This window comes from Spermophilus citellus (assembly GCF_964194105.1).
Source record: "Spermophilus citellus genome assembly, chromosome: 6".
NCBI lineage: Eukaryota > Metazoa > Chordata > Mammalia > Rodentia > Sciuridae > Spermophilus > Spermophilus citellus.
Window position 1 is genome coordinate 31,818,890 of NC_138187.1, and position 13,937 is coordinate 31,832,826.

Below are 13,937 nucleotides of genomic sequence, written 5' to 3' on the forward strand. Positions count from 1 at the left end.
TTTACTGGCAAGATGTCTAAAACATAAGCCTTAAAAATTACAGAGTTACCATCTTTATTGTCCCAGTGAAGATACTGAGCTCTCTGTGCAGGCTGAGAGGTCTGACCTATTCCCTCCATGTTGGCAGGTGCAATATGTAAAGGCCAGCCCCTAGACCATAATGTACTAGATTGAACAGATCTATCAGCCCCAGTATCTATGATACCTGAATTTTTTTATGATTAATTTTAAGATCCAGTAGAGGGCATTCTTGCTGAACTAATTGAGCCCAGTACACTTGGTCTGGGGACCCAGAAGTTGAGGTCTACTCTCGAGATAGGCATGTGGCTCAGTGGTAGAACACTTGCCTAGCATGTGTGAGGCACTGGGTTTGATTCTCAGCACTGCATATAAATAAATGAATAAAATAAAGGTCCACCAACAACAAACAATATATATATTAAAAATAGAATGATCAATTTCATAAATGCAAATTCCAAATACATGACTCAGTACTTATATCATAGCTGTAAAAAGGACTCAGTAAATATTTGTCAAATATATGTATTTTACCACCATTTCACCCAGCTATTCCACTCCTTGGTTTATACCCAAAGGACTTAAAATCAGCATATTATAGTGATGCAGCCACATCAATGTTGATAGCAGCTCAATTCACAATAGCTAAACTGTGGGACCAACCCAGGTGTCCCTCAATAGATGAATGGATTAAGAAAATGTGGTATATATACTCAATGGACTATTACTCAGCTTTAAAGAAGAGTAATATTATGCCATTTATCAGTAAATGGTTGAAGTTGGAGAAAATCATGCTAAGTGAAATAAGCCAATCTCACAAACCAAAGGCCAAATGTTCTCTCTAATATGTGGATGCTAATTCACTCTAAGGCAGGGGACACTAGGTAAGAACAGCATTACCTTAGATTAGGTAGAGGGAAGTGATGGGAGGGGAGGAAAGAGGATGTAGTGATAAGAAAGGCAGTAGAAAAAACAGACATTATTACTGTATGTATATATGTGACTACATGACCAATATGATTCCGCAACAGGTACACTCAGAAAAATGAGAAGTTATATCCCATCTATGTATGACATGTCAAAGTGCATAAACACATTCTACTGTCATGTAGAACTAATTAAAACAAATTAACAAATAGTATGTACAGGAACTATTACTTTCTATGTAACATGATATGCATACATCTTTTCTACCTAATTATCCACACACATCTCTTTCTCTTTCTTCATTAGTTTCTGACTTTCTCTATGAACCTCCTTGGTATAAGTTTTCTATAATCTGGCTCTATTCTCTCTTCCTTCTTTAGCAACCCATTCTTATTTGTACCCCTTAAATTATGTTTTTCTCTATCTTCTCAGGAAGCATCCTCGTGATGAGATGTCACCATTGATTAAAGGATAATCTCACAATGCTCTATTTTCTGATAAAGGCTTCTGAATAACTCAAGCCCCAACAATACCTTACCTGCAATTTGCTCTGCAAAGATTTGTGCACAGAAGTGAAATGGAGAGAGAAGAACATCCTCCCAGCCACATATTGGCTATTGGTCTTCCACACAAGCACTTGCTGAAATACTCCTAAGACTCCTCCTCTAACCCTAGAAGATGCATCTTTTAGCAGAATACCAGAGAGAATATTTGTCCAGCTCACTCATCATGGTTTGCACTAATTACCCTAGGATGGAGCATCACACAAACAATAGGACATGGTGTTCTGGAAGCCTCTCAAAATCTGTGTTCATTATTTTGAGCCCTGTCAGACAGATTAAGTAAAACTGAATGCATTTAGCCCCTACTATTTGGGACTTGGTGTGGTGCATATGTTTCCTCTTGACTCTGAACTTATATTTGAACTTCCTTCCATTAAAATATTGAGAGACTGGGAAATAGGAATGGCCATTCATGTTACCTGAGTAAGAGACTAAACATAATAGCAGGTTAATCCTCAATGCTCCCAGAGTCCAACAAAAAACCTCTTTGCAGTCTCTGTGGTTTTGTATCATTATAGCACATTCGTCATAGATTTACCCTCATTCCGTAGTAGTAAGATACAAATATGTATGTGTTATGTAGTTACTAAGATCCTTCCATACCACAGAGATGTTTCCTCATCAGTAATCACAGAGGTCAGAAGAGGCCAGACTGGCCTGACCTGAGCCAGTCATGAGGGAAGAGGAGCATGCTCCATGAGGGATGAAACATCCTCCAGGTCCTCAGGACCTCTGATGTCAGCAGAGGTGAATAGAATTCTGAAGACTGATGGCATCAGGGATTCCCACTCAGAAGACACACCAGATGTCTTCTGTGCACCATTACTCAAGATACCAATTAGTCTGTGCTGTGTTCACTGAGGTGAGAATCCCATGGGGCTGTACTTGAAGTTTGTTTGCAGGGGTGGGGGAACTGGATAATTTGGGGAATCTGGTTCTGAAGATAACATGGGAATACTCTCTCTAGGGGCTAGTTAATAATACAGAGTACCTGTTCCTACAGTCCCTGATTTGTTTTGTTCATTACAGAACCAATGTCTCAGTGGCCCCTTTCCGTGCTACACTTTTGAGAAGACAGTCTGAGTGTCTTCTTGCCCAGTGGCCACTTTTCTGGTTTTTTCCCCCATGTGTCATATTATAGAAATGGCAGCAGGTAATTCCCATGCTCAGTCTTGTTGGTGCTTCATTTCTATGGACCACACAGAATAGTATTTCAGGAGAGATAGAAAGAACAGTACATTTCCCTACATTTCACTTACTCCCATGTTTTATTCACTCAGTGTCCTCCTCTAATCATAAGCATATTTGAGCTATTCTTATTTCTCTTTTCTCAACTCAGATATTAAAATGCCTTGCTTCAATAAGCTTACCTTGACTGTATATTAAGGCTTGTTGTTTAAGTAGAGGAAACGTATTATCACTTGCTTCAAAAACTATAGGCTATTACTTTTATCTGGTACCTTCCTTTATGACAGAATATAGTTTTAATTAAGACAATATTGGCATTTATATGATTTATTCATTGTTTGAGAAATATTTTATGAGTGCCTGCTGCATTCCAAGAACTGTACTGATTACATAGTGATTAACAAGCATCAAGGGTCTTTTCCTCCTTAGGAGTTATAGACACAACTATGTCAACTTGGGTTACAGATTTGTATTAATCAAGACCCAATACAAGTGACATAAAATATAATGTGTTGAATTTTTTTCTTTTTAGTTATGTCTAACATTAGGATTCATTTTGACATAATTACAAAGCATGGAATATAATTTGTATGGATTACAACTACCATATCATTTGTTGTATAAAATGGGTTATTTTGACCCATGCACAACCTCTAATACTGTCTTGGGAAATCTGAGAGAATATGTTCACCAAGTTGTGAGCTCATCCAAGTATATTTTGAGGAGATTTTCAATGTTTTAACTGAGGATATTCTTACTCATTCCCTTTTTCGAGATTCTGCCCTTAGGGCCAATTCAGATACTGGAGGCAGGACCTCTCAGGAGCTGTAGCAGTGGGTGCAGAGAAGGGGGGACAATGTTTCTGCCTCTCAGAACAGGGTGTTGCTGTTATGTAATGTGTTAGAGAAGAATCAGCTCTGGGCATAGATTGTGCTTAGGCAGGACCTAGGTCAAGGTCACTTATCTTGGATCCCCTAGCAGGAGTCAATTATAACACCCTGGTCCTGCTGAAGCTCCATACTTAATCATCTTTTATCATCTACACTCCACTCACTGATGTAATTTGTCTGATTATGGGTGTCTGTCTCTCTGTGACTGAACTCTTTGAGCTCACTCAACCTGTGTCCCTAACTCCCCTGGCACAGGAACAGCTGCCTCATGGCATTTGATAGGAGCATGGACTAGTCATTTGATCAACAGATATTTCTGACAGTGTGAGGACCTCCTGTTCTACTTCTTCCAGCATGTGTAGTAGGAAGTAAAGCAGTACAGATTAAAATTTTACATTTCTTTCTCTACTCAGAATTTTGGGGAGCTACAGCATGGATGTGATTGTTAGCACATCTTTTGGAGTTAATGTCAATTCCCTCAACAATCTATTTGTGAAAAAAGCCAAGAGCATCCTTGGTTCAGATGTCCTCCATCTGTTTTTTTTTTTGTATAATTAGTATGTGGATTTCCATTTCTTTTTTCTTTTAAAATAACAACTTCATTAAGATATTTTTTACATACTATATGATTCCTTAAAATTTAAAATTTCATATTTTTTAGCATGATAAATGATATGTGCAGCCCTCACCACTGTCAAAACTCGGAAAACTCATTATCTTTTAACTGTCAGCTTCCAAAATTATTTACCTGAAACAAACACTATTCTATTTTCTGTCTCTGTAGCTTTGCATATAATGTATACATTATAAAAAATGGAGACATTTAATATGTGGTATTTTGTGATGCAAAATGTATCATTTAGCATTTTGTTTTCAAGTGAAATATATATCAGTACTTCATGTTTATGGCCAAATAATATTCCATTGTATAGACATACCACAATTTAGTTATCCTTTCATCAGTTGATGGACATTTGTGTTATTTACACATTTGGGATATTGTGAATGATGCTGTTATGAACATTAGTGTGAAACTTGTTTGTGAACTATAGTCTTCAATTTCATCTGAGTGTATACTCAGGAGTGAAATTGGTGCCTTACAAAGTACTTCTGTCAGTGTTTTCCATAATAGCTGTTCCATTTAATATTCTTACCAAAAGTATATGAAGGTTCCAATTACTTCACTTATTTCCTAACACTTCCTATTTCCATCTCTTATTTTAGACATTGTACTGGATGTGAGATGGCATCTTATGTGGTTTTGACTTGCATTTTCCTGTTGGTTACTGATAACAAGCAATGTTAATCACTTTTTTATTTGTTATTTTTAGATATCCATGACATATTTATAAAAACATAAAGTATACCTTATTCTAATTAGGATGCCAGGCTTGTGGAGGTACATGATGTGGAGATCCACTATGAGGTGTTCATCTATGTACATAGGAAAGATAATTCAGATTCATTATTTTAAAGAATGTCTATCCATATCTTTTGCCCACAATTACCTGAAGCATTTGTCTTTTTGTTCTGATGCTTAAGAATTTTACTGGTGTGAGTCTGTACCATGTACAACCAGAGGAAGGAAATCTTTTGCTTCATTTGTGTACAATGTGTCAAAATGCATTCTACTGTCATGTATAACTAATTGAAACAAATTAAAAATAAAAGAAAAAAGAATTTTTAAATAATTTAATTGAAAAAAATACTTCTTCATATATTCTTTACAAAGTTTCTTACCAGATTATGATTTGTAACATTTTGTCCTGTTCTATAGATATCTTTTTACTTTCTTGATAGTGTCCTTTGAAGCACAAAGTTTTTAGTTTTTTGCAGTTTATTCCTATCATGAATGAATGAGCTGAATTTTAAAATCTTAAAATGTATTAATCTCAAAGCTGTTGAGATCTCAAAAGAAAAGCAATTGACAGTAGATGCATGAATTTTGATGTCATTTATATAAATGTTAAAAACTCAACAGGTCTTGTAAACTTAACATTTAAATGATGTATGATTTAAGTAATTTCCTTTTATTATTTGTGTTTTAAGTATCAAATCTAAGAATCGATTGAGACCATATGGACTTACACACTTTTTATGGTTTACTACTAAAAATTATAGTTTAGTTCTTATATTTAGGTTGCCCAACCATTTTAATTTAAGTTTTACATACAGGGCCTGGTGAGGACAACATGTAATTCTTTTGCATGTGACTATCCAGTTGTTCCAGCACCATTTTTTGAAGAGTGCCTGCCCCATTCAATGGCCAGGGCACCTTTCTCAAAATTCCATGGGCCATAGACATGTGGGTTAATTTCTGGACTCTAAATCCTATTCCATTTATCTATATGTTTACCCACCTTCCAGGACCAAATTTTATATTTGCTTTGGAGTAGGTTTTGAAATCACGAAATGTGAGTCCTACAACTTTAATCTCATTTTCAACATCATTTTAGCTATTCTGTGTCCCTTTGAATTCTATGTGAATTTTAAATCAAATTGTCAATTCCTCAAAGAAGCCAGCTAAGATTCTGTTACAAAGCTCATTAGGATCTGCAAATCAATTTCAATACTATTGCCATTTGGACAATATTAAGTTTTCTGATCCACAAACCTGAGATGTTTTTTCTAGTCATGTAGATCCTCTTTCTTTTATTTCAACAGTATTTTGTAGTTATTAGTGTGCTTGTTTTGCACCTTTGTTAAATTGATTCCTAAGTATTTTATTCTTTTTGATGACATTGTAGATAGAATTATTTTTTCCACTTCTTAGTTTTTCTTTTGGGTTGTTTGTTACAGTGTATAGAAATGCAATTTATTTTTGTGTACTGATCTTATATCATGAAATGCTGGTGAACTTGTTATTACTTACACTACTCCAAAAGAAGTGATGAGAGAGGGATTCTTGTCATGTTCTTGATTTGGGGTGAAACTATTAAATTATTAAGCTACAAGTTTTCATAGATATCCTTTATCAGGTTTACAAAATTTCATCCTACTCCTAATTTGCTGAGTGTTTTATCACAAAAGAATGGTTTTGAGGATTATTTTTCCAGGGGGAGGGTTGGTTTTGGTTTTTATCAAATGTTTTTTTTTCTGCATCAATTGAATGAATCCTCTTATGTTGACTTTTATTTCATGGATTTGGTGTATTACACATTTTCCTGTGTTGTCTTTGCTTGGTGTTAGTATTAGGGTAATACTGGCCTTTTAGAATATATTTAGAAATGCTCTTTTAATTTTGGAAATGTTTGTGAATAATTGATATTAGTTCTTTATTTCATAGAATCTACTATGAATAATTTCTACTACTAACACAATCATGTTACATTTTACAAGTTTATTCAGGTTGCATATTTAATTCTCAATCAATTTCTATAGCTTATGTCTTTAAGGATTTTGTGCATTAAGATATGTGAACAATCAAATTGTTAGAATTCTCTCATAATCCTTCTCAAATGTTAGTAGTAACTTCTCCTTTCATTTCTCATGCTATTAATTTCATTCATTTCTTTTTTAATATTTATTTTATTTTTTAATTAACATGTATGTGTTATGCAAATAAATGGGGTTATGTGTGATGTCTCAACACATGTACACAGCATACACAAATGAAATACAGCCTTTCTTTATATACCTTCTGCCATAAACCTTCCCAAACTTTAATAATCACTATTATACATTCAGATCAAATATTTTACCTTCCACATATGAGAAAGAACATGTGGTAGTTGTATTGATGTATCTAGTTTAGTTCATAAGCTGAATGTCCTTTAATTCCATCTACTTTTTTCAACAAAATACAAGATTTTATTCTTCTTTATGAATGAATGATCCTTTGGGCACATGTATATATCTGTATATCCACATGTATATGTGTGTATATATATTTTATTATAATATATTATAAATACATAAATTTTATATTATAATATATAATAAATATATGTATATATATATAAAACTTTCTTTATCCATTCATTGATGGAGACCTAGATTTAATTCACATCTCAGACTTTTCAGAATAATATAGGAATAAATACGGATGTACAGATGTTCCAATCATTTAGATAAAAAATAGATTAATATAAAATAGGTTTTACATATATAGAGAGTATTACATTTACAAATGATACATAATATACAAATTTTTAAAAACCTAACAACCAAAATCCCCAAGTAATCCAGTTTAAAAATAGTCAAATGCTCTAGTTATTTCTCAAAAGAAAAAACACAAATGACATAAAAATACATGAAAAACTATTCAAAATCACTTGGTGTCAGAGAAATGCAAATCAAAACTACAATACGAAGTCATCTCACCCTGGTTAGAATGACCATTATCAAAAAAAGAAAGAAAGAATGAAAAAATAACAAATGCTGGCTAGATGCGGAGAAAAAGTTCTCTTACATATTGTAGGTGGAAATGTACACCATTCTGGAAAAGAGTGTGAAGGTCCCAAAAATAAATAAAAGTAGACATACCTTCTGATCCATATGCCCACTTCTAGTACATATTGAGAAGAAACACCATCATATGAAACTCTTATCCCTTTGTATTTCTTGGTCAATTGGCTAATGGTTTGGCGATTTTTATGATATTTTCAAAGGGGTGAGGTGACTTATAAACACCTTTTGTTTTCATCAATTTTATTTCTTTTCTATTTCATTTGTTTCAACTTGGGTTTTTATAATTTTCTTCCTTATGCTTGCTTTTTGTTTAATTTCCCCCTTTAACCATTTTCTGATTTAACTTAGACTATTGACTTGAGAATAAAACCTATACATAAAACCTAGCTGTATGTTTATGAGCGCTGCTTTTGCTACTTCTCCTAAGTGTGATATAACATGTCTTCACCTTAATTCACCTGAAAACAACTTCTAGTTGCCTCTGGATACCATCATTGATGCTTGACAGCTGTATATGGAAGTTTTACGGTTAATTTCCACTTTTGTCTGAGCTTCCAGATTTTCTATCTATTATTGATTTCTGGTTTCATTTCTTGACAGCTGAGGAACATAGGCGAAATTGTATCTATCCTGCCTATTTTTCCTTGAATGCATAATTACTTACAGCACAGACTACGGACCCTATCGCAATACACAAAAGGGTAAGGGGCCAGGGAATTTAATCCTCTTCCTTTGCTCAGTCCAGTGGCATTGATGGGGCCACTGATCCCCTGCTATGGTGGCTGCAACCCCATGTATGAGGTGCCCTTGCTCAGACACGAACCAGACACCAAGTACCAGCCACAGAGGGAATGGCTGCTGGTTGAGAAAACTGATGATTTTTCTCTTCTGTATTTTTTAGAAAATGATCAATGCTCCTGGGATGTTGCCTTTTCATCAAGGTTTCTCTGTATTTTTTTCTTTCACTTTCTTTCTAGTGATATTTCCATTCCTTAGACCAGCGTTTCAAGCATTAAATGTCTACAGTTTTCAAAATGTGTTCTGGATTTTCTTAAAAATGCTGTAATGAGGATGAAACAAAAATGCCTAAAAGATAAAGAAAAGGTAAAACCTGGTGGTGGTGACATGACAATGTTCACTTTCTGATCATTTATTTGCTGTGTACATCTGACTTGTGCATATATAAATATACATGTAATTTTGTAAGTGGTGATTAGGATTGAACCCAAGACCTCATATATGCTAGGCAAATACTGTTATCACTGAGCTTCATTCCCCAGCCCCTCTCTGTACATTTTTTTAAAGTTGGTGGAATACTTTAAGATTTGCACTGGAGAATTTTTACATTTTGGATAGAATGAAGATCAAATTTAAAAAAGGCAAACTGATAATGAGTAAGATTGACAATGTTTGACACAATAAAAGACATGATATTATGCCTTGAAAGAAATATCATTCAAATAAAAACCTTATCATTTCCCTCCAATTCAGTAAACTGTCAAAATAAAAATTCTATTTCAAAATGATTACACTGTTAAAAAAGTATTCCCCAAGTCTTAGATTGGTGAAAAATTATTACAATTCCTGCCCTTTACATCTTAGTTGACACATTCTTCAAAGGAAGATCCTATTGGGCACCTGGTGAAGTATGTGTATGTTAAATCTGAGTCCTTTTCTGTCCACAATCAGGCCGTGCTCTTCAGTGACCATCAAGGTGATATGCTAACCCAGCTTTGCCTTCTGCTTTTCCTGGAGGTTGGCACAAGAATGTCTCCAGGTCAGGGAGGCAGGACAGCCGTCCCCAAGTGTCACTGAAGATTGAATCATGTACCTAATGGGTGGAGAAATTGATGATACACAAACAAAGCTAGTAATCATCTTTGAAAATACCAAGTGTACTCAGTGTGGCCATTGAATAAGAATTAAGGCAAACTAAAAGAATTGAAGTCCAGGACCACTTACTGGGCAAGCAGGTGTGACAGGAAAAGACAAACCCAGCATTAGGGAGAGCAAAGACCAACAGATATTGGACACCATAGCTGGATTTCTCTCAGGAAAATATCCTGTTCTCCATGGTTTATACATGCATGTTTTGTTCACTGGTGGGTTGTGCAACCCTAGCCAGACTTCTGGACTTAAAGGAGCCATACTCTAAGAAGGGACGTGAAATGCTACATTCCAGATTTACCTCTGACTTTATGACTGATTTTGTCATTTCCATTTCCATTTCTGCTTCCAGCACCGCATTGATTTTCTCCAGTTAATGATTGATTCCCAGAATTCCCAAGACAAGGAATCCTACATAGGTAACCAAGAATATTTCATGGTCTACTGACAGGGAAATTCAGAGTAAGTGAATTATCCTGAAAATACACACGTTTTCTAGAGAAAAGAGATTTCTACCAAATTGCAGAAAGATACACATTTGGATATTGCAAATGGTGCCCACATGTGCTGTCTAGAATCATGCAGGTGTAACAAGGCTCAAAAATTGAAAGGAAACTAGGAGAAAGCATTTCAGTCATGAAGTTAGACAGTTGTCTTTTTACCATCGACATCAGAACAAATGCTGATTCGCAGCCTCATTCAGATGCACTGAATCAGAACCTCTGCCTGGATAGTTGCATTTGTACATTCAATCAGGAGGTGCACTGTCCCAATAGTGGTGAGGGTAACTGGCAGTACTGGGTGAAAATGTGTTCACTAGCTTCATCTGATACTATGATTAACTTTTCCCATGTAATTCATAAGAATGTTGTGGGGGAAACCTCTGACACTGTGTAAGCATCCTGTTCCTCAACATACTTTAACCAACTAGTTTTATTATACATGGATGATTTTTGATAGAAAGCATTTGTATTATGATGTTTACAAACTGCTGTCTTTATCATTCTATCATCTACAGTACATATATGAGTTGGTATTAGATTGTAAGACAGTTCCATTCATATTTATGTCAGTATGATGTTATATACTGTGAATTTATTCTCTTGCTATCAATTTTTATTTTGATGGTCAAATTCTCTTGGGCTTAAGTCTTTTAACAACTTCTCCTTCCTCCTTCTGTTCTTTCTCCCTCTCCTCTTCCTAATCTTATATTTTGATTGTTAAAATTGACTATATTTTACAGCAATTTTAGTTTCATAACAAAACTGAGGAGAAGGCATAGAGATTGCACATATCCATTTTTTTTCTCTAAATTCATATGTTGCTCCCATTACAAACATCCCTCACCAAAATGATATATTTGACATAATCAATGAACCATCACAGAAAAGTCACCTTACCCCTAAGTTCATAGGGGAACATGAGGGTTCTTGAGTTTGTACATTCTATCAGTTTTGATACCTATATAATGATATATATCCACATTATAGAAACACACACAGTATTGCATATGGTTTCTCATATAATTTTGAGAGAACATTCTTGCTTTCTGTTGCAAGAAACTCTAGGTTCCTTGTCTATTCCCTCTGATCAGGCCTGGAACCACCCATTTTTCCAGAAGCCCTGGCTCCTTTAAGTGAGAGAAGGTATTAGAAACCAAAATCTGGAAGTGTAATGTGACCATTACTACTGTAGTTTCTTCTAGATCCTTTCTCTGAACAGAGATAGGAAAATAAAATATATTTGTGCATACTGAGCAATATAAATATTTCTATGTGAGTCCATATGCATGATGTAAACAGTACTCCTCTCTCTGCTCCCACTACAAATTTCTGTGGTGAAGGAAGTACTCAATATACGTATTGTTCATACAGTAAGCACTAGACACGTGGCTACAAGCATTTGGCATGTAGGTAGAGTTACTGAAGAAGTGAACTTTCTATTGTTATTTAGATTTAATTCATTAAAATTTAAATTTAGATAGACACATATGGTTAGTGTCTACCAGATTGTACTGAACAGTTGTAACTTAAGTTTATAATCCAATTTCATTTCAGTATCATTGGGTTTATGCCAGTAGTGGGGAAAACACGGTTTTAGTTTTCCCACAATAGCATCATAGAAAGCTTCTGTAAGCTAGAATTCCATGTAGATCTTTCTCACACTCATTTTGCATTAATTTTTGTTATGAATTATATGGTTGGAGTGTATACCATGTTTCTTTCAGGTATTCAAGTATCAACAAATCCTAATCATTTCTCCAATCAATGAGATGAATGCTTGAATGTGACTTTTCAGGAGAAAAGTCAAGAGAAACAACACCTTCTATCACAAAGGCTGTTTGATGATTATGAAGTTGAGCGAATAGAGGGGACATGTACTAGGAAAGCTGACATTCAGCCCAAGATTGATAAGCAATGCTAATTCCACTAACTGAACCCAATCTTCCTAATATAAGATACTAAGTGCATTTCTGCCTAATGCCCTGTATCAACACATTCTTTCTTGTGTGATTTTAATACCACTCATTAGACTCCAGTTAATCACTACTCTTCTGGGTTTTTTTCTCTGTGTAGTTTCTGCACACCCTGAGATCATCCAATTTGAAGACTGGTGCCCCAGCTCTTCTATTATGATGATTCTTAGGCTAGTTTGTGAACCGAGTTGACCACATCTCATGAAAGTTCAGATTTCAATTTGGTAGCTCTAGAGCAATGCTTGAGCTTCTGTGTTTCTAATAAGCTCCTTGAAGCTGTTGATGCTGCTGGTCCATGGACCACAATTTGTGTAGAAAAATTTTTCTGTGGCTCAGTATAGTTCTGTCAATGATGACGTTTATTTTCCCTGCAAAGATGCCAGTATTGCAAATGCTTTCAAGGTTCTTCTATCTACATTCTAGATAGAGTAAGTATATTTTTTCCCCCAGGGGAAGAGTGCTACCCACTATTTATAGCTAAATAACTTTCTTGATTATGCAAGGCACATTTGAAAAATACTGTGTATGTTTGACATCCATACTGTCCCTTGAAATCACCCAGTTCTGTTCATGGTGAGGGGGTGGCAGAATGAGGTTCTGTTCATGGTGAGGGGGTGGCAGAATGAGGAACATTATGAATTGCTCTTCCAGTTTTTCCTCATGGGATTTTGGATCATCATTCTGATTTATCTTCATGAAACCTGTGAAGTGTGCATGGACCTACTTAGACTAAATTGTCTTTCCTCTCCTTTTAGGTCTATCTGATCTGGAGATTGCAGCCCAGTCTGTTATCTTTATTTTGGCTGGCTATGACACCACTAGCACCACTGTTTCATTTATTATGTATGTACTTGCCACCCACCCTGATGTCCAGAAGAAGCTTCAGCAGGAGATTGATGAGACTTTGCCCAATAAGGTGAGTGAATGGCACCTGGAGGGGAGAGGAGAGGTAAAATCTCTGGGCATCTCAGTGTGCCATTGGGCAGTTCTAAAATCATGATGATTATTAAATGCTTTGTAAATGCTATGGAATTTTACAAATATGAGTTATTTGAGGAGCTCTGAAAACATCAGTGTACTGTGTCAACAGAGTTTTAAGTCATTTCCAAATCTTAATTTACAATTTTTTTTTTCTTTCCAGGCACCTGTCACATATGATGTACTATTTGAGATGAAGTATCTGAACATGGTGGTGAATGAAACTCTCAGATTATATCCAATTATTGAGAGAATTATGAGAGTCTGTAAAAAAGATGTTGAACTCAATGGGGTGTTCATTCCCAAAGGAACAATCATGACTATACCAACATATAGTCTTCATCAAATCTCCACGTACTGGCCAGAACCTGAAAAGTTCTACCCTGAAAGGTACAGGGCTCCTGAGAAAGGAAATCCACCCTTAAGAGGCTGTTTCACACATATTCTGAGGTCTCTTAGTGCAGATGGCATACATGTGATTTTAAAATTTTCTTGTTTTAAGAAAATTTAAGAAGTCTTTTACAAAGTGGTAATTATTTGAACTTTAGAAAACCAGCATCAGAAAAAATAAATGACTATCGCCATTTAAGGTCCTAGAAC

The 13,937-nt window shown here is 35.3% G+C and overlaps 1 protein-coding gene and 1 pseudogene across 2 annotated transcripts in view; both read left to right on the forward strand.

Moving 5' to 3' along the window:
• LOC308651214 (cytochrome P450 3A9-like) overlaps positions 1-13,937 on the forward strand; it is a 596,726-nt pseudogene that overhangs the window by 534,634 nt on the left and 48,155 nt on the right. The window lies entirely within an intron of this gene.
• Positions 1-13,937, forward strand: part of LOC308652248 (cytochrome P450 3A19-like) — a gene marked incomplete at both ends in the record, with an annotated part of 57,411 nt that overhangs the window by 39,077 nt on the left and 4,397 nt on the right. Inside the window, 2 exons of the mRNA XM_081300024.1 lie at positions 13,115-13,275; positions 13,501-13,727. Of these exons, the coding sequence (XP_081156150.1) occupies positions 13,115-13,275; positions 13,501-13,727 (388 nt within the window). The remainder of the gene's footprint in view (positions 1-13,114; positions 13,276-13,500; positions 13,728-13,937) is intronic.